This window comes from Sus scrofa, chromosome 2 (genome assembly GCF_000003025.6).
Source record: "Sus scrofa isolate TJ Tabasco breed Duroc chromosome 2, Sscrofa11.1, whole genome shotgun sequence".
NCBI classification, from domain to species: Eukaryota; Metazoa; Chordata; class Mammalia; order Artiodactyla; family Suidae; genus Sus; species Sus scrofa.
This window is the reverse complement of record NC_010444.4, coordinates 29,305,648-29,327,793: the sequence shown is the minus strand read 5'-3', so window position 1 is coordinate 29,327,793 and position 22,146 is coordinate 29,305,648. Positions and strand designations below refer to the sequence as shown.

The window sequence follows — 22,146 nt, the reverse complement described above, 5'->3', positions numbered from 1 at the left end:
CCCATTCCAGTTAACTTCCCCCCTGCATACCTTATTCCTACATGAAAACCAACTTTTAATTTTTATCACTGTAGTCATCCCTTGGTCAGTAACTTCGGGAGACTGGTTCCAGGACATCCCAAGGGTACCAAAATCCAAGGATATATAAGTCCTTTTATCCAGGGATATAGAGGCAAACTGTATTGACTAGTTTTGCCAGAATTTGAATATCATCAATATAATCATACACTGTGTACCTTTTTGTTTTTCTTTTATTCAACATTATGTTTTAGATACTCATCTGTGTTGTCATTGAATATATCATAGTTTTTTTCTTTTATGTTGTTGAATAATATTCCCTTATGATATACTATATTTTATCTATCCTCCTGTTGATAGACATTTATGGTTTCAGGTTTCAACTGTTATAAATAAGAGTTTTAGTACATTCTTTTATAAGTCTTTTGTGGACATGTGTTGTAATGTTTTATTTCTCTTAGGTAACTATCCAGAAGCAGAATTGCTTGACCATAGAGTAGATATGTGTTTCTTGATAACAAATTGCCAAATTGTTTTCTGCCAGCAGCATATGAGAGTTCCAGTTATTCCATATCGTTATCAGCATTTAGTGTTCTGTCTTTTTTATTTTAGGCATTCTATTAGATGTTTAGCAGTGTCTTTTTATTTTAATATACATTTTCCTGATAACTAATAAAAGGGTTTGAGTGCGTATTCATGTGTACATTGTCTGTTCATCTGTCTTCTTTTGAAAAATGTGTATTCAAGTCTCTCCCCCCCACCTTATTTTTAATTAGTATGCCTTTTTACTATCATTTAAAAAAAATATTCTGGATACGAATTCTTTATTATATAAATATTTAGCCAATATTTTCCCCCAGTCTGTGGCTTGTCTCTTTACTTACTTAATTTATCTTTGATGAGCAGAAAGTTTTAAAATTTATAAGTTTGGTTTATCCATTTTGTGTCTTTAGAGTTTGTGCATTTCGCTTCCTATCAAAGCAATCTATGCCTACGCAAGGGGCAAAGATTTTCTCTTCTGTTTTCTTCTAGAAGCTTTATGGTTCTGTATTTTGCATTTTTATCTAGCAGTTCATCTTGAATTAGTTTTTGTCTGTGGAGTGAGATAGGGCTTGTGGTTAATATTTTTTCCTCATGGACATCTAGTTGTTTCAACACCATTTGTTCTAGGCCGTCCTTTCTGAATTGAATTGCCTTGGCACCTTTGTTGAAAATCAAATGACTGGGAGTTCCCGTCGTGGTGTAGTGGTTAACGAATCCGACTAGGAACCATGAGGTTGCGGGTTCGGTCCCTGCCCTTGCTCAGCGGTTAACGATCCGGCGTTGCCGTGAGCTGTGGTGTAGGTTGCAGACGCGGCTTGATCCCACGTTGCTGTGGCTCTGGCTTAGGCTGTGGCTACAGCTCCGATTCAACCCCTAGCCTGGGAGCCTCCATATGCCGCGGGAGCGGCCCAAGAAATAGCAACAACAACAACAACAAAAAGACAAAAGACAAAAAAAAAAAAAAAAAAAAAAAAATCAAATGACTGCATGTGTATGGTCTAGTTCTAAACTCTTCTGTCCCACTGATCTATTTATATATATTTAGGCCAGTACTGCAGTGTGATTACCATAGCTTTATAATAAGTCTTAAAGTCAGGGTCATGTAAGTCCTTCAGCTTTGTACTTTTTGAAGATCCTTTTGCATGTTCTAGATGTTTGTTTTTTTCATATAAACATTGTAATCATCTTGTCTACTTCTTCAAAGTGGCTCAGTGGAATTTAGATAGGAAATGCGTAAAATTTTTTATCAGTTTAGAAAAAATGGATATGATCTTCCCATCATAAACATAGTATTTCTTTCCATTTGCTTCCCGCTTTTTCCCCTTGAGGCTATGGTAATTCGTAATTTTTTAAACTTTAATTTCCAGTGGTTTATTGTAAGATTTGCTGATATCTTTCTTTCTTTCTTTTCTTCTTTTTCAGAGCCACTCCTAGCCTGGAAGTTCCCAGGCTAGGGATTGAATTGGAGCTGCAGCTCCTGGCCTACACCACAGCTCATGGCAACACTGGATCCTTAACACACTGAGTGAACCCAGGCATCATGGATACTGGTTGGGTTCATAACCTGCTGAGCCACAACAGGAACTCCAGCTTGCTGACTTCTTAATTTTGAGTTCTTTGCTTCTAGGTGACTTAAATTCTTCCAGTTGCAGCAAAATACATTTCAATTTAGTACTGGTAGCAAATAGAAGTTAAAATAAATACAGTTCCTGTTATGGCGCAGCGGAAACGAATTCGACTAGGAACCATGAGGTTGAGGGTTTAATCCCTGGCCTCGCTTATTTAGTGTGTTAAGGATCCAATGTTGCCATAAGCTGTGGTGTAGATCGCAGACACGGTTTGGATTCCGCATTGCTGTGGCTGTGGCATAGGGTGGCAGCTGTAGCTCCAATTAGACCCCTAGCCTGGGAACCTCCTTATGCTGCAGGTGCGGCCCTAAAAAAAAAGAAAAAAGACCAAAAAAAAAAAAAAGGAAGTTAAAATAAATGAACTTTGCACCATTGATTTTAGTACATGCCTATTCTGTTAATGAGGAGTATCACTATTTTCTCTATTTGGTGAGTGTTTTCCTCAGAATTCCATGTTATTTGTATGATTTAGCTGTCGTTTTTCCAATATAAGGAAGTCCATGCTGTCTTTTTCTGACTTCTCATTTAATTAGTAAGCCAGCTCCTGGAACACAGGATGCTTTAGTTTTTTCTCTTTCATTTGATCATTGAGTGAATGAAGTAGGAATACCTTTGGGCTCTCAACAGTGGGAAGGTTTGGCTAATGAGATTCAAAGAAAATAAGGGCAAAGAATAAAATAAGCCATGACAACAAGAGGAAAATGATTGTGGTCTCTTGCAGTGATAGTGAATGCTTGAACCTGCCTCTCCTGGGAGGGTTCCAACGTGGAAATAGTAGAAAAAACATTAGCATTCACTTTGGGTTCAGAAAGTCTTCAGACATAATGTTAGAGGCTTGGTTTCCACGGACAATAAAGAGTCATTGTAGATTTTAAGTTAAAAATGTGCATAATAATGACACCACTTGGTTAATAGATCTTTAATTGAAATATCTTTAGAAATTGTTTCATCTATTATATTCTGTTTTTAAACCATGGATATATTTAGATCATGTATAATTTTCTTATGCTTGTGGAAATAAATTACTACAAACTTAGTGACTTAAAACAATATAAATTTATTCTTTCATAATTCTGGAGACTAGAAGCCAAAATCAGTATAATTAGACCAAAATCAAGGTGTTAACTGAGCCATGATTCCTCTAGAGGCTCTAGAGGAAGAGTCCATTCCTGGTCTCTTTCAGCATCTTACGGCTGCCAGCCTTCCTTGGCCTGTGGTCTCATCACTCTGGTCTTTAAGGCCAGTATTTAAAATTTATCTCTGCAGTCTTCACTTCACCCTCCCTTCTCTGTGTCAAACTCCTTCTTTGCCTTTTTCTTATGAAAACACTGATTTAGGACCCACCTGGACAGTTCAGGATAATCTCTCCCTTTCAAAATCTTTAACTTAATTATATCTGCAAAGACCATTTTCCAAATAAGGTAATGTTTACAGGTGTCAGGAATTAGGGTCTGATATCTCTGGGGGCTATTATCAGCCTACCACAGAATGTATTAACTTTTTTAGACCTTCATTTTGTTTCGGAACTTGCTATCAAAAAAAAAAAAAAAAAAAAAATGGACCAAGGCTTTTAGTGTCCCAATTGACATACTTATTTTCATGCTGTGACTGCCCTTTTTTTTCTCTTTTTATTTAATGGCCGCACCTGTGGCGTTTTGACATTCCTGGGCCAGGGATTCTGAGCTACACTTGGACCTACACCACAGCCCTGGCAATGCCAGGATCTTTCAACCCATGGGTTAGGGTTCAGGTTAGGGCTGGGGATCGAACCTGCACCTCTGTATGGACCAGAGCTGCTGCAGTTGGATTTTTAACTCACTGCACCACAACAGGAACTCCTGTCATTTTTTTTAATTGATGCCTCTATCACAGAATGAAATCTATTGCATTCTAGCACCACAACAGAATAGATCTAAATGTCTCAGATGATGAATTATTAATTTAAAAAATTAGTCAGGAAAATTCCATGATAATGAAAGCAATGGAATTGTGCCTTGACTACCATAGAACTGATGTGTAACTCGGAATTTAGTGATAGCTTTTTGTTTGGGGCTTCAGGTAACTATATGTTGGTTTTGTAGGGCTTTCTTGGTCAGGTTGGTACATGATTAGGCCCAATCTGTTTGTTAATTATACCAACTACTGTTTGTTTCTATAGTGGCCTAGTAGAAATTAACTGTCTTCTAGTTAACTGTCTTTCTAGTTAATCTCCTTTGATACAGCTATTAAAATGATTTCTCTAGGGCCTTACTCAATGCTTGCGGCATACTGAGATTGAGTTTTCACATGTAAATATATCTTAAATATACACTAATGGTGTATGTATTTGAGCATGGCTCATGAAATAACATTAAACCATACCAGACTTGTTGTACAAATCATTTACATGTAGTGTTAGAGGAAGGGTTAGCTAGAGAACTTTAATGTAGCCAACTCTATTTTGGCTTTGGTACATTATTTAATATCCTAGGTTTAAGGATTGCTTAAACCTCACCATGGGAGTAACTTTTATGAGCATCGTTTGGTAATTGATGGCCTAAATTTGTCAAAGGGAAAATGGAAGGCTGATTTTCTTTATTTGCCCTAAATCTTTTCCCCAGCATGCGTAATGTTCATTAGTTCTTCTGAGCAGCCAAATATCACAATAGCTTTTGCTCTATTAGGAAAAATCATCACCAGCATGGAGAAGTTCAGCATGAAAAATGTACTAATGAGTTAATTTTTTTCAAATGTTTCATTGAGTTATTTAAAATTGTTTTAACAAATCTGCCATAAAATAATCATTTTTCAATAAAAATTTATGTTGAGGGAGTATATAACTTTAAAAGCATCAGAGCTGAGGCAGAAGATGAAAACTGTTTTATTTTAAAGTATAATTGTGTAATTTCAGCCAAGCACTTTTGATATGGAGAGCTTTATATTCTGGAGTTTATACTCTTTCTTTGTCATGTCCTGCTTGTCTGCATGTACCTATTTCTGTTTGTGTTAGTCATCCTCTCTAGGTAAATTGTCCATGAGACCAGTGATTCCATCAGCAAATTATCCAGAAAATGCTGTCTTTGCACGTTGTGACAGATCATGTCACTGGTGGATTTATAGCTACTCCAGTGGTCTAATTAACCTGGCAGTTGTCTCCTGTGCCCAACACTGTTGTCTCGTTGCTTGGCATCTTAGTTTTCATCTTCTCATTACCTCTCTCTTAACTAAGCTCAGATATATAGTTTTTTGGGTTTTTTTTAACCTACCTCCCCTCCCCCTCCTGCCTCAGCCCTCCTTACTCATCACCCCCCTTATTTTTGATTGGCAGTATCATCCAGATAAACAAAGTGCAGATGTGCCAGCAGGAACAGTGGAGGAATGTATACAGAAGTTCATCGAAATTGATCAGGCATGGAAAATTCTAGGGAACGAAGAGACAAAAAAAGAGTATGACCTGCAGCGGCATGGTAGGTACTTGTGGGGAGCCCCAGTACATTGGCAGTGCTTTGAGGCAGTCTGCAGCCATTCCTGGGGAGCATTTTCCAGCATTCGCACCAAGTTATTATTGCCTCCCTCACTCCTCCCCTCCATCATTGTTTCTAATTATGCCCTATTCTTAGCAGTGATTATTGTGTATCCATTGAGAAGTTAACAAAACTACTAGGATGTGGCTTCTTGTGAAGCTGTGAAAGCTACTTTTTATAATGAAAATGCTTAATTATATATTCCTAATTAATATGTTTTTTATGTTTAAAAACTTCTTTTTATTAAATTTAATTATGGACTGATTAAAATTTTAATTGTAGTACGTTTAAGACTATACCCTGTATATAACTAACAATCTAAAGGAAGATACTATAAAGGATAACATCCTAAAGCACTCTGCCTATTTTAGGCTAGGTTTTCCTGGTTGTCTCATGGATAACTATTTTCCTTATAGGATTGCTATAAATGGTATTTTAAAAATGCACATTTCCTAAGCAATTTTAAAAGTCATTTCTTTTATGCATTCTAGAAAATAGCTTCTTAAAACAGTGACAAGCTATTGTGAGAAAGAAGGGGAGAAATGTAGGTCAGGTTTGTCACACATGGGCTGCAGTTACACGAAGTGATAGGCTGTCTTTCAGCACTGGCCTTGGGATAGGAGTCCCTCGGCCTTCTATTTGAACCTTCAATATGCACCCTACATGCTAATGGGGGGAGTCAATAATCAGCTACAGCCTGTGGGGAAAACACTCAATTGCACTCTGCCATAGCGCACCCGGCTCAGCATTGACTCGGATGTGTTGATAAAAGCTTGCTGTCTCTATTTGATTATTGAATCTCCTCCCATGTGCTGCACTGGCACACCCTCAAACTTAACAAAATGATTTTAAGGCTCTTGCTATTAGGGTTATGAAAATTTGATTTGAGAAATAAGGCTTTATTTCTACAACACAGCATTTTAGGTTAACACCTTTGCGATGATATATACAGAATATCCATATCTATTTTTCAGAGGGAGTTGTGTCAATAAAATTAAGTCTTTTTTAGAGGCAGTGTGTGATACCTTTTTGTAAAGACTTCATGAGCAACTTGTTTATGTACTGGAGTATTTGTTTTTAATAGTGACTTTCATAATACTAATCATCTCTAAAGCCCTTCTGCTTTTTTAAGATTGATGAGCTTTTTAAAAATGTTAAGTAACTGATAAGTGTACCTTTGCAATGAATTTGGATTAATTTTCAAATATGTCTTAAATATTGAGCCCCCTTTCTATGTGGTGCATATATGGGCAGCTTTCAAATTTTGTATTTCTTTTGTAAACACGTTTGTACTTCTGGCAAAAGAATGAAGAGATAGTACAATTTGAGGATGAATTCTATTATAGATATATCTTTTTGACCCTGCTTTTTCACATAATAAAATTTCTTTGAAAGTGTTGAATCTAAAACACATGAATGGCTCAGTGGGTTAAGAAGCCAACTAATATCCATGAGGATGTGAGTTCAATCCCTGGCCTCACTCAGTGAGTTAAAGGATCTGGCATTGCTGCAAACTGCAGGGTAGGTCATAGACACAGGTCAGATTTGGTATTGCTCTTGCTGTGGTATAGGCCAGCAGCTGCAGCTCTGATTCTACCACTAGCCTAGGAACTTCCATATGCCACAGGTGCAGCCCTAAAAAAAAACAAAATAAATAAAACACATGAATGTGTTGTGTGGGAGAAGTTACCTGTATTCCTAAAGTGACCACATTCTGCTGGAGATTACATGGTGCTTTGCACAGTTTTTATCAGTCTTCATTCTAGGGTGCTCATTTGCTTAATGTGAGGATAATCCCTGAAACCAAGGAGTGTAGGGTATGTACTTGTACCTTCACTCTGCATTTTTGCCACGCCACAGCTTGAAAGTATTAAGAACCTATCAGTGAAACTTACTAGAAGCCTACTTGTCTAAAGAGGAAAGAGGTAGGGACAGATTAGGAATCACAAAATATCCCTCTCTTGCTAAGGTATAAGGTGGGGAAGACCAGAAGTGGAGAGAAATAGGAAGTAGGGTTAAAAGGGGACAGGAGAATTGCATGAAGGAAGGTTTAAGAGATGTTGGGGGAGTTCCCTTAATGGCTCAGTGGTTGAAGAACCGGACTAGGATCCATGAGGATGCACGTTCAATCCCTGGCCTTGCTCAGAGGGTTAAGGATCAGGCATTGCCGTGAGCTATGGTGTAGGTTGCAGACATGGCTCAGATCCTGAGTTGCTGTGACTGTGGCATAAGCCCGCAGCTTCAGCTCCAATTCAACCCCTAGCCAGGGAACTCCCATATGCTACAGGTACCGCCCTAAAACAAAAAAAGAGATGTTGGAAGAATAAATAGTTAACATCTTCAAGTTGTTCTCATTGCCTTTGAAAAGTCTTTGGAAATGTGAATTTCTTTTGATTTTTGAGTCCTTGATTTTGAGGTTTTAATGGAACCAACTGTAGGCTCCTCTATCACAGAGGATTCTTCTGTCATTGATGAGGTCACAACAAAGTTTAGACAAACCACATACAATGAAAGTTGTGTTTGATTCATGATTCAGATAGATACATCTGGGAATTTATATAATGTCCATTTGTTTTGCAAATTTTTCAGGTGGATGAGCTATTCTAGAAGGACAATAGAAATACAAATTTTCATGACCTCAGATCTAAGTACTAAATATTTCCTTCATTAGCAGAGGCTTCAAATAGAGTGCTATGTTTCAGTTTTAAATTGTGATAGGCTTGCTGATTAGTTAAGAAATAAGAGTTTCTGGGAGTTCCTATTGTGGCGCAGTGGAAATAATCCCACTACGAACTATGAGGGTTCAGGTTCAATCACTGGCCTTGCTCAGTGGGTTAAGGATTCGGTGTTGCCATGTGGCTATGGCATAGGCCAGCCGCTATAGCTCCAATTAGACCCCTAGGCTGGGAACCTCCATATGCCGTAGGTGCGGCCCTAAAAAGCAAAAAACAACAACAAAAGAACAAAGAGGTAAGTACAAAGATGCTAAATAAAGCTTTTAGGAAAAAAAAAAAGAAAAGTTTCTGATCCAAATGTAACTTGGCTTTTAAGCCTTTCACACTAGAGCTATTTTAAAAATCTTATAATAAACCTAGTTTAGTATTGTCATTTCTTTTGAATACCAGCATTAATTTTTCTTTCTTGACGCATCTTCAATAAATGACTCCTTAAAAGAAGGAAGTGAACTTGAACTTCTAACAGTGAGGATTTAAAACTGATAGAAGGAAAATATTTGAGAGTGATAATTTGTTAAAGACCAAGATAGGTTACCAAGAGAGAGAGAATTTGTTATAACCAGGTCAAAGCACTCTTTTTTTCTAGGTCACCCCCCTGGGGACATGGAAATAGCTTTGTTATACAGAACTTTTTTTTGCATGTGGTGATAGTTCATTGTAGAACTTTCTTTTCATAAGGTGTGCTTTAAATATGTTTGTTTCCTGTCCTCCATTAATATATAGTATAAAATTAAGCTTGAGTTCTATAATCCTTGCAAAGGAGGCAGAAGATGTTTTATTGGCTGATGTTAAATACTTTCTTATATTTTATAGCTCAAAGTTGGTGCTCTCTTTAAAGGAAAGCCTCATCAGTATTACCTACAACCATTTATTTCTCTAAAAGACATTTAAAGGAGCTCTTGACATCTCTTTTCCTTTCCTTCACAAAAGAAATTATCAAAAGAAAAACTCTAGGGTAGTTAAAATAAAGTACGTATATTTTTTCTCCCTCATTTCCACTTCCATATTCTTAGTTAACATTTTAGGGCAGTGTTGACCAGACTGAAGAAAAGCAAACCTAAGAAAAGATGAGTAGTATTCAGTTCTCAGATATCATACATTTTGAAAGCAGTGTGAATTAGTGAATTTAATCAGTTAGTTCCAGTTGGACATATTTACCTTAGTGTGTGTTAATGTGTCTTTACTTAAAGCTGATCAGCTAGACTCTCCTTACCTAGATACAAAAGGTCATTTCTGGAGTTGTATTATACAATCCACTTCTCTTTTGATAAATATTTGAGAATGGATGATAAATTAATCTGGGGCCAAACGAGGAGTATATCTTAAAACCTCACCAACATTTGTGTGTCAGAAAACCGAATCAACATGTAATTTCCTAAGCTTAAAATAAGAATCCTTCCTGAAAAGCAAGTTAATGCTAAAGACTGATTAACTCCCTAAGAAGCGAATTAATACTTTTAAATGTAGATAATATGAATTTGGGTTAATTGTTTGGAATAATGGCTTAAGGTCAATAGATATTTATGTAAATAATGAGCTAAAACTGACCCTTATAAAATACTTGTATTAGTCAGATTAGGGTTTCCATTTATAGTCATATCAGTATTTCCACTTGATTTTAGGAATTTGAAAATTGGCTATAAAAATGTGCTTCAGGTAAAGTTTGAAGATAAGCATCAGGGGGCATATTTTTTTGGTGACTGTTTCTAGAAAAAGTAAGTATGTGAAATGATGCAGAAAATCCATGTAGACAGTTAGGGACTGGCATTTCTTCAGAGAGAGAAGAGAACGTAGATAAAACTTTCTGTGATGGTCCTCCTGCTCCATCTTATTTGTCACAAGAAAGTGATGACTCACATTTTTTATTACTGTTTACTTAAATGCAAATAACTGGTTTTTTGCAATGAAAATGTATTTGAAGATCATTTCTCAGTGGTTTTGAATAAAAATTTGACGAGTTTCAAATAATGTTGTAGAAACCTATGGGCAAGATTATAATTATAATCCTGGAATACTTGAATGTAATTGGGAGTTGATATAATAACAGAGAAAATGTAGGATTTTAGGAAGTTATGTCTCTATCTTTAACCTTTTGCCCAATTTCTCCTTCGATGCTTGACCCAGTCAAACTCATTGGGTTCAAAACCAAGACTGGTCCACCTTTTTCATTACTTGTTTTTAATCCTCAGATTTGAAATCGTTTCACATTACACTCTTGATTACTTCTAGTTTGCTCAGTATATAGTCAGTGAATTAAAATGAGTGTTGGCATTTCTTTTTCAGTGTTAGGTTTTTGGTTTTTTTTTTCTATGTGATCTTGTGATCTTTTAAAAATTCTCACAGCTACCAAGTAGTCCATATCCAGCTTATAACATATACTCAGGCTATTTCCACAGATGCTAATTGGCCTTCTCCCACAGTTGTTTACACTTTGATTGGTTTAGCTTTCTTTATTCCACTCCTCTGTTTAAGATCTTATATAACTACCCATTCCCTCAAACAACATTTATCTACTCCCTGGAATTTAAATGGGACTTAGCTTTTGAGTTTGTCCCTAATTACTTTTTCTAACCTTATTAGATCACAGACCTAATGTGAATCTTCTCCCCATCCATTTAGGGGCTCCCAAACACATCAGCTTGTGCTGTTTGTCATTACTCAGAACACCCTTCCATTCTGATTCTTCACAGCTTATTCTGCATTCAAGTTCCAACTCAAGTCCTCCCTTCTTCTCCCCCTCCCCCTGGAAAGAAGCCTTCCCTGACTTTCTGATCTGCTGTCATTATGTCTAACCTCTGAATTTAATCCACAAATTAATTATTTTGATTTTTTTTTTCCCCCGTGGCTCCTGTCTTTCAGTTTGTTTGATACTTTGGAAGGACTAAATAATTATATGGACTATGACTTTGATAATAATGGATCAGTTTTAATGCAAACTTCTTAACATTGTTATAAATCCAGACAGGGTCAAGAATTGCTGCCTTCCTACTACACTGTGGTACTTGAGGCTCCCCCTCCCCTAACCACCTAATAATCGAGTCATTTTTTATGGTCTGATACAGACAGTCAACACAAACATTATAAGATTAAAATAACAGTTACAATAGCTGCCATTTGTTGAGCACCAGAACTATGGTAATTGTCTTTTAATCATTGCTTAACAACTTTGTAAGGAATTAAAAAATTAAAAGATATTAATATCTTTTCCAGAGAAGGTATCCGAGGCTCAGAGGGTCTAAGTAATTTGACTAAGGTCACATAGCTAGTAATTGATAAAGGGGAAACTCAAAGCCATTCTCTGACTCCTAATCACTGTGCTGGGCTGCCAAGTTTTGAATAGGTGTGTACAACCTACTATTTTAGTTCCAAATAGTTGGGAATGAGGCATATTTGAGGGTCAGAGTGAGAGGCCAGGCTTATTTATGCTGCTATGTTCTACCTTTCTGTAGTGAAACATGAAATTCAATTTCCGGGTTTCATTTGGTGCCTTTCGTGTGCACGGGGTTTATGTTCAGCTTATAAAAGCTCCGTAGTTCTTCAAGTCCATAATTAAACTCCAGGTTTGTAATTTTTCTTTAATATGTAAGACCTTACAATTGTGACTCTTTAATTTCATCTGGGAAAGGATTACAGAGCTATATGATTTAATGAGCGGGTTTCAAGTTAAATGTTGCCTGATTCTGAATCTCTTATCAAGGTAGAAACTATTCCGAGAACAGAGATTGTCAAGGACAAGGAACTGATTTCCTTCAGGTTATTTCCTATGTGAAAACTTTGATTATGCATAGTGAAATGATTCTTAAGAATGAGGTGATTGTTTAAAATTATTTGGTTTTAAAACATCAAGATACTAAGTTAAACCTAAAGGAAAATACTGCTGTTTACTTTAAACACACATAAGCTTTAAGTATTTTAAATGGTATAATAATAAATAAGTGGACTAATTGAAGTGAGACTTGATCACTTGAGTTAACACAATATGGCCACATGTGAACAGTAGGGACAGAGTTGCAGATAAACTCACCCTTTTGGCCAGTAATAGTTTGAATGAGACTTATAGATATCTCATCCATAAAAAATAAAGTTAAATTCCTTTCCTTAGTAGCTTTTTGTTGCTGTTATTTATTTAGTTTTACTAATTTATTTGAATTGTAGCTACAGTTAGAAAAGGTTTCCTGGGATTAGGAAGTGTAATTATTTAAGCAGCAAACAAAGAGCTGTTTTAGAAATTTTACTATCATTAGGAGGAAGTTTTAAAAGACTGGAATTCCATTGTCTTGTAAGAAGTAAGAAATATTTATTGATTCCCAAATGGAGCTGAAAAAAACCTTTCCTCTTTTAGAAAGTTGTGAATGACCCAGCGAGAGCTCTAGTAAGCTTTACTGAACCAAGCTGCTAATAGTTATTTAATGTTATTCTTCAGTGTGAAAGAATCTCCGTAGATTTTCCTTTTAATCTCTTTGAATTGCAGGCTCATAAACCTCTCGGATGAGTCCTGCCAGTGTTTTCTTAGATCCCACTGTTGAGACAATGGAGCCACAGAATTCTTTCACTTCTTGTTGTCAGACAAATCCAATAGAACACAAGGTCAGAAGGGCCTATACTTCTAAAGGTTGAAAGATTCTTTTTCAAGTAACCACATAAATTATTTGATTTTTATCATTATATTCGTCAGGACTTTCTTGTTAATGATAGTGTACGGCTTTCTACATGTAAGTAAATCTAGTTTTTCCTGTCTTCATATTTGGCTAAGCAGACAAATAATATGGTGTGACAGACCTTAATATTCCTCAACACCTTAGAAAAAGCTGAACCCATTCACTTCAAAAGAATTAGGAATCATGTAGTGTCATTGGACTCAAGATAGAGTTCACCAAATGCCAGGCAATGTGTCTTCGTCCCAAAAGGCTGTTTTTTGTTTTTGATTTTGCTTCTTTAAGTTATTACCATTTTGTAGCTAAGATTCCAGATTTAAAATTTGGATCTATCTCTTTAATTAAAGAACTTTCTAAGTCAGTTTCTGATTTCTCAACATTTTCAGTAATGTCATATAAAGGAGAACTTTGAGATAGGGTTTACATTTTCAGATACCTATTAAAATATTGCATTGTGATGAGCAAAAATATTTATAATATGAAAAACTCAAAAAGAACTTATGTCTTTTGCAGGTGCAATGCCTGATTAGTGGACAATTATCAAAGCTAATTACAGGGTTCCTGTGAGTTACTTTAAGGGCTAGGAAGGAATTAAGTTTTCTAATTATAACTACAATGGTGGACAAGCAGAGATCATTGTTTAAAGAGGGAAAAAAAACAACATTGATTTGTTTGTGCTCCTTCTTTGTAATCGTAGTTGGGGGGGGAGTTGCTGTTGCCCCATTCCCTGGACACCTGCCTCTCAACAAAAGATCGTGGTCTCCTCCCTCCCCCACCGCCCCTGCATTTAGATTCACCTTTTCCTTGTGTGTACCCCCTCTGCTCATTAGACAGTTCTCCAGGGATCCAATTTTCCTCTGACTTAATCACCCCCAGCCTTTTTCACAAGTTGTTAGATTACAGTCCTTTCAAAGAATACATACTTTCTTATGAAGCTCTTCACTTCTTTCCTTAACTTTCCTTTCCTTATTTCTATTTAAAAATACAGCCATTAGAGTTTCAACACACTACTTAGAACTTTTCAGTGAAGTATATCATACATAAAAGAAGCGCTCCAGTGTACAGCTTGATGGATTTTCACAGTGAACACATCCATCTCACCAACCAGTACCACAGAAGGCCTCTCATTTCTCCTTCAGTCATTACTCGTTCCCCCACACCCAACATACAGGATAGCTTTGCTTGCTACATTTCATATAATGGAGAGTCATATGGTATATAGGTATCCTCTGCTTTATAAAATCCACTTTATGCCACTTTGCTCTCCTGGAAGATGTGCATTATTAGTACCTGCTTTCGCTTAAGCAAAAGAAATCCTAAGAGGATATTCACTTTTATGAAAAAAGGTGAAAAGCAAAAATAGCGTTCCGCATTTGCTTTACAGCAGGCCCATTATAGAGTCAGTGTGTACCCAGAGCCCCAAGTAGCAAGAGTGGCACTGCTAACCTCTATCCCAGGAATGACATTCAGCATCAAGCCCCATAGCTTTGAACTGTGTCTCTGAGCATGCGTGCTTTATCCTGATTTATTTTGTGCAGGTTAGCAAGATGTGTCTTGAGGTGATTGCTTCTTTACCCATTTTGGTTGACAAAAGGTTTCATAGGAATGCTATTTTTGTATAGCAAGGGAAGCCTGTGTCTCTTTTGGATCAGATACTGACTTTAAAAACCAGAATCCCTGCAAAACTTGGACATGTGCACATAGTGTTGAATAATCAGGTCAATATATAGATGTTTTGATAGTCATAGACAGGAGAATATTTTAATATATGCCTTTTAACTCTAACCTTGGGCAAAGTACTAACCATTTTTGTGTTCTGTTTTCTTTCACTTATGAGATAAGGTCTAAGCTGATCTTCCAACCGAGAAACAGTTAGCTACTCTAAAGTTTTTTCCTGTACAGAAAAAGAAAAAATAATAATAAAAATGTAAAAGCCACTTTTTTGAGTAAGAGGAATAATAGAAAGGGATCCACATGAAATAGTAACTAGGTGAGAATAATAGTATCATCCTAGTAGAGAAGCAGAACAATACAAAACTGATTTGCTTGACAGTTATACTTGCCAGTTATTTCTCATTAATTATCTTAAAGTAAAAATGGCATAATGGATATTTATGAATGGGTTGTCTTTTTGTGCAAGTAATGCATTGCAGGTGTCCAAGATAGGTTAGATTAAGAAGGTTTACTCATCTTGTCATTTACCCCTGCCTTGTCTTATTTGCTTTAATTGATTTCAAAATTACTTAAGATATCCGTAAGACACTCTGGAACATAGGCAACTTAACATACTGATACACTTTGCATAGGCTATTCAGTTGGCACACAGATGGAAAAACCACTCTTGACTACTGGGGCAAAAAGTCTTTATTTTTGGATTTTAGGACACTTTAATAGACTGTTGGTATGCAATAAATATGAAATGATGTAATATTTGATATACTTTAATAGAAAACCATGGTGAGTTCAAAATATTTTATAATCTTTTCATCTATTTTAAAATTGTGTAACTCACCAATAAATTTTTAACAGGCAGTTATTAAATATAATTAAATTGCAGGCATTCATACAACAGAACAAAGAGAAGCGTTCTCAGCTAGTGAACAAGAGACTAGTAAGACAGCTCAAGAAAATTTCATTGGGATTGGGGGTGGATTTTAGTAGTTTTTTTTTTTAAGCACTGACTCCTAGCAGAAAAATACAAGCATACAGGAGGAATATAGCATGCCTTTAAAAACAAAGACAGGTACTTTTCATCCGGTTTTGCTTTCGTTGTCCTAAATGCACCCGTTTTAAGCACAAGTGCATGCTTATACTACCTAGACCGTATTCGTACTAAATTTAGGTAGAATTCCAGGTGTCTTTGGACCTTCCTTTTTCTAAAGGAAAAACTTTGGCCCAGGAAACAGTAATGGAATAGCAACACAGTACATTTGTGTTGTTATTGGAATATTTTAAAATAATTCTTGGGTAAGTTATCTATTACTCTCTTATGAGCAGCTAAAAATCAGATATCTAACAATCCTTTACATTTGGTTAGAGCTTTATTCTTGAAAGCACCTTTAGCTTGATCTCATTTGGAAAAACACCTTTGTATAAGTCTTCTCTATCTGCCATAATAAAATTCCATAGACTGGGTAGTTTCAAATTTTATTTCTCACAGTTTTGGAGGCTGAAAAGTTCAAGATCAAGGTGCCAATTGATATGGTTCTTGGTCAGTTCTCTTGGTGGACTGCAGAAAGCCACTTTCTAGCTGTGTTTGTGAGTAGACAGGGTCCCCTCCCTCTGAAGTCCATCAGTTCTGTCGGACTAGGACCCCACTCTTATGATCTCCTTTAACCTTAATTACCTCCTAAAAGCCTTGTCTCCATATACAGTCATATTGTGGGGTAGGGCTTCAACATACTACTTTGGAGGGAGGGACATAATTCAGTCCCTTAGTGACCCTTCTGAAATAGTTAAGACATAACTTGATATAAGGTTAGAAAGCTAGTAAAATATTATAACCAAGGTTCAAGTGGTTATTTTTACCTGACTCCACAATGTCTTTCTTAGTTAGAGATATAGTTTATCTGATGAAAAATTTCCCTCTACTAGTTGGTCAGAAGGAATCATCAAATCAACTTCATGATTTTGCTTGTTGCATATTTGTGAAAAAATGGTATAGATTTTGACTTTTTATAAGAAGATATTCTGGATTTTTTTTAGTCAGCTGAAGTCAGTTAGCTTTAAAACCACTGTCAAAAGTAGTAAGCTAAGTTTTAAAATAATTAGAATTGTAGTGACCAGGCTAAGTAGTTGCCTTCTTAGCATTCTTCATGATTATGGTTTAACTATCAAAACTAAATGTCTCATTCTGTATTTTACAGAAGATGATCTAAGAAATATGGGACCAGTCGATGCTCGAGTATATCTTGAAGAAATGTCTTGGAATGAAGGTTGAAATTATTTTTTTCTCTTGATAACAGTGAGGAAAAATATTAGGACTTTCTCTAAGAGAGAAAACCCTCATAAGATGTTTGGAAATCTTAAAAAGAAGTAAGAACTTGGCTTTCTATGTATATGTGGGTGTTTTTGTTTGGAGTATTGTTGTTTCATTCTACATTTCAATTATTAATGTCCCCCTATGTGACTCATTTCCAGTTACTTTTCTGTTCTAATTAGATGTTAGGTATTTAAGCTTTCATAAGCTTTTCTTTTTTAAACTACTATAATTTTTGGTTTATTCTCCATCTGTGTAACAGGGAAAATAAAGTCAAAGATAATTTTTTCCATCCTTCCTCTGTTGACACTTGAGATTAATTCCTATTAGGATTTTTATTTATTTTTGTCTCTTTATATGGAATCATAAGTTGTCAGAGCAGGGCTTTTAATGTTACACGTTATACTCGTGTACTCAGAGCTTGATTTTTACCCCATTTTCTGACTGTTTCTTAGATGGAAAAGAAAAATCCATCACTCCCTTTTACCGACTGTGAAGTTATGTTGTCTCCTTTCCCATTAGTAGAATTTTAAAACTCAAATCTAACTTGATTTCTCCATTCTTCTGATTAGTTCTGTGAATTGCTTTGGTTAGATTTGTTAAGTTACTTTTTCTAAGCAGAAGCCATGAAAACCACGTGTTTCTCTGGGCAAATGAAGAAATCTTAGTATTTTCTAGAATTTTTATATACTCTTAATCCTGTAACTGTTATTCAGCCTGGGGTACAAATTCCCCAGAGGTTTGTAAAAATTAATAAGAATGCATAAGTAGAAGATAAACAGCCTGTCCTTTCTGAAACCAAGTTTACTGGAATAATTTTTAATTGGAAATTCTTAACTTGGTGCTCTTCTTAGGAAGCTGGGTCACAAGCTGTTTTAACTTAGGAGAATCATGTTTTTGTTTCTGCTCCTGCTCCTGCACTGTGAAATAAAACGCTAGAGTAGAAATTCTTTTTTGCAGTGAATGATTGGAAAACTTGAGGTTTTGTGTAACTGGGGCTCCCAGGGTTGACGATAGTTTGTTTCCTCAGAATAAACAGGAAGGTCTGCCGCTATGAAAATAGAATACAGTAGTGACATTGGTTACTCTGCTTGTTTGTGAAGGGGCTAGATTAGAATACGTCATGTATTAGAAACCTGTCCAGTTGAATATTTTTTGAAAATACAGTATTGCCAGCTTACCACTCAGTATATGTTTGTGTATTTATATTTTATCTAAGACAAATTAGTTCTTCCTATTGTAGTTGATACAACCAGTGTATTTTGTCTACTAATAATTCTTGATATGAAAACAGGGAAAACTGATTTTTATAATTTTTTCTTCTTCAGTAAAATGTTTATAATTATTAGTTTCAGATTTTATTTTTAATTAAGACTGTGGATTTAGTGGTTCAAGCATCTGTTCAGTCAGCAAGTATATGGGCTTTTTGATACAAGTGAAAATGCCAAGATATTGAAGGAAATATACAGCATAAAATCATCAGGAATATCATAAATGTTATTGTCCTCGGGACTCCCTAAAGTAAACTTGACAGTGAAGAAGATAAACAAGCATCCCAACTATAGCCAGTGAATTAATTATAAGCACCTACAGTTAATCTTAAAAGTACAGGATGTCCTTAGATACTCACTTAATGGTTTTTTAAATTGTAAAGATGGAAATAGTCCTTATCCTTCTAAGAAAAAATGCTGAGCAAGAGCTTCATGAAGCCATTATTTTTGCAGAAGTATTTAAAAACTGGTCATGTAAGTTTTGCATTTGAATTTGCAGTTTTTAATTGTTCTTAGCAATTGCAAAAAGCAGCCTTGGCAGATGAAATTAAATAAAAAATGTGACCAACTGGACAAATAAAAAAAAACATCATTTGCTGATTCCTTCACAGTTGTTTTTGGAAGATGAAGATTCCGAACAAGAGAAAAGTGGATAAAATCCTATATGATAAATATAGCAAATTAGCAACTTCTTGATATGAGAACAGGAGGAAATTATGCCTTTTGTCATGTGTAAAAGGCATATCTGAAAAACTATTGAGAGATTGAAGTTTATTAGCCTTTCTTACCCCTTACAGTTAGTCTGTTATACAACTTGGTTGTTTTGTCTTCATTCACTATTTTTGAAATGATGATTTATGTGAAGATACCACTTTGCTAAGTGATAGCAGAATAATATAAGAAGAAATTTAACAAGATGTGAGTTTTTAGTCAGCATTAACATTTGGAATCGTCTATGACAAAACTCCACAGTAGCCCATGGTGGCCTCTGCATCATTTACCAGGCACATGTCACCTCACATTGTTTCTCAGTGTTCACTGAAGTGGCAAAAAAACAAGAGGGAGATTTGGCTTAAGAAAACCAATGGTTAGAATATGTACATTTTTAGACAATTTAATAATAAAACAATTCTCTTTTGAAAGCATGCTCTACCACATAGATGTGTTGGCTCAGATGAGGAAGATTTTAGCATTTTAAAATTCAAGATTAAATTATTTTACTTTATAGAGAAAAAAGATATTGTGGTAAAAGATGAAAAGCAGGATTGGATTGAATGAATTGGTGTTTTTCTTACTTATAAACATGTAAAGTTGGCTTATTTAATTACTAATTTTTCAAAGACCAAACTTGATTAGAGGCAAATACAAGACAACTGAATTTTTTCTGTCTTTTTCTTTTTTCATGGCATATGATGAAATCTAAGTGTTAAAAAATGGGAAGTTTGAGAATTGAGTGAAGATATTTGATTGTGAGAAATCGTGTCTTTTGAGACATTTCACTTAGCTTTTTTTAAATGACAACAGTAAAATAATGTAATTAGTAATTATTTTTGCTACTTTTTGGTGACAGTAACATGGAATGACCAATGGATCAGATTCTTTCAGCTAAAAGACAAGCATTTCAACTATCCAGGAAGATGACACTTAGAAAACTTCCACCACTAATAGGTGAAATGTTGTATCACATTATCTCCTTTGGGCATCTTACTTCAGTGATTGTCCTTTTGGTTCCTAAATCATTTGTAAGTAACAAACAAATGAACAGTTACACACACACAGCCCCCACAGAAGGAACACCATAGTGTGTGTTTATGTATTTGGGTCAGGATTCATGAAATAATGTAATACCAGAACAGACAGTATTCAGATGTTGAACTTGATAAACAGTCAAGTGAGCAGTGTTTTCTAAAAGGATGTACTGCAGGCAAAGCATTCTCCTTATAGTAAGATAGGTTAGGGCTATTTTTGTTTTTCCTTCACAGTAATACTTTAGATAAACACACTGTTCAGAAGAATGTGAAGTTTATATGAATCTTAAGAAGACAGGAGACTTCAAATAGATTTCATTGGTTGCTTCTGCGTATCTGTTCTCTTCAGCCTGTTGTTTCATAACTTCAATCCATCACCTCTATAAGTAAAGATTTTTAGAAATACTGTCCCATACAAGAATTTTTTTCAAGTTTTAATTTAAATATATTTTATATTGACTGAGCTTCTTTTATTTTGCAGGTTTTTTTTTTTTTTTTTTTAAGTGTTAACTAAGTAATTACCTGTAAACATTCGAAATGTTTCTTTGTTTTTTTTGCAGGTGATCACTCCTTTTCTCTAAGTTGCCGATGTGGTGGGAAATACATTGTTTCCAAGGATGAAGCAAAAGAAGTCACACTGATTTCTTGTGACACATGTTCACTAATCATAGAACTCCTTCATTGTCACTGAAATTGGTCAGTAGGTAGAATCCTTTAGTATATTCAGACACATGGAGGAGAGTCCACTCCACCTTGGTCCATTCAAGCAAATGTATAAAGCTGATAAAAAGTAGGATTCTTTTTTTGTCAGCTCTATTATTTGCAGAGAAAATAGAATATTGTCAAGCAAAGGCCACCCAGATTAATAGAAAATTAATTTCATTATTTATATATGTATTTAAAATTTTTATTTGTAGATCACAAATTTTATTTAGTTAATTCCCATCTGGGAACTTTATTACTGGTTCATTTTCTCCAAAGTAAGGGTTTTTCTTTCTTCATATAAGCATGTCTCTTCTTTTGATGGGTCATAGTATCATCATTCTCCTTTACAGTTGCTAAGTTTCTGAAGTAACATGATATCTCTAGCTGTTAGAATTACAGGCCTTTTGTACAACTATCTCAAATTCTCAGGTCATCAGAATTAAGTTAGTCTTTGTGAATAACATGTGAGCCTACCTCTGCCATGATGAAGTCTCAATATGAATATTCATGAGGTTATTTCAAAAAAATAAAGGCCACAAAATGGTAACTGCCAAGAAGGATAGTCTTGGGGTCAGAAAACGTGCCATTGCATTGCTGTATGATGAAATAGACTTTTATAATGTATTGTTATTGATTATAGTAGACTGTAAAGATTTTATTTTTCTATAAATTTAATATTCTTTTGTACAGTATAAGTCAGAACTCATTTAAAAAATTTTAAGGAATCCTTTATGGAATCACTGAAACTTTCTTCCCTATTTCAAATGAATGAACCAAGCATGTGACTTAGCAGATTTTTATTAGGTCAAATTCTTGGTATTTATTTTGTTGGTTTAGACTTATAAGAGTAGTTACTACTCTGCCTTGTAAATGTAGCCAAAGTATGAAGCATATTCAAGAGTAGTAAATTACTTTCATTATGCCTGTAAAAGCACAAATTTTAAAGTGAGGTTGTTCCAATTTTACCCCTAAAAATATTTCTGTATCATAAAATTTAGATAACTTATTTTAGAATAATTTTTATCCATGTATCTTGAATAATATACCTTACAGAGTATGTGTTATTTACTCTTTATATTTAACAATTAAAAATAACTATAACTGAATAGCAAATAGTTTATTAGTAAGTACAGGGTTTCAGTGACAATAATTAATTCACTTAGAAGACAATAATCAAATCAAAAGAATAAATGCTTGCTAATCATCAGAAAATCTGTAGCTATTAGGGCTGTCACGCAGAAATCCAAAATCACTCAGAGGCCAAATCTGTAAAATCAAAATGTGATTGAAGACAATTAATAAAGGTGATTTTATAGCATTATATCATAGTCCCTTTTTTCATTCTCTCTGCCATATAATTT

At 35.1% G+C, this 22,146-nt stretch overlaps 2 protein-coding genes across 11 annotated transcripts in view; one reads left to right on the top strand and one right to left on the bottom strand.

The window, feature by feature from the left end:
• Positions 1-22,106, top strand: part of DNAJC24 (DnaJ heat shock protein family (Hsp40) member C24) — a 59,557-nt gene extending 37,451 nt beyond the window's left edge. For 2 of the 3 annotated variants that reach the window (XM_013994474.2, XM_013994473.2), the window contains exons 3-5: positions 5,497-5,635; positions 16,949-17,017; positions 20,641-22,106. In XM_013994474.2, coding sequence (XP_013849928.1) covers positions 5,497-5,635; positions 16,949-17,017; positions 20,641-20,771 — 339 coding nt within the window. In that variant the 3' untranslated portion in view covers positions 20,772-22,106. The remainder of the gene's footprint in view (positions 1-5,496; positions 5,636-16,948; positions 17,018-20,640) is intronic. The other variant, XM_021085296.1, reaches the window with a different exon arrangement.
• IMMP1L (inner mitochondrial membrane peptidase subunit 1) overlaps positions 21,888-22,146 on the bottom strand; it is a 75,735-nt gene continuing 75,476 nt past the window's right edge. For all 8 annotated transcript variants that reach the window (XM_013994453.2, XM_005661044.3, XM_005661047.3 and 5 more), the window contains 1 exon segment: positions 21,888-22,051. In XM_013994453.2, the coding sequence (XP_013849907.1) occupies positions 22,039-22,051 (13 nt within the window). In that variant the 3' untranslated portion in view covers positions 21,888-22,038.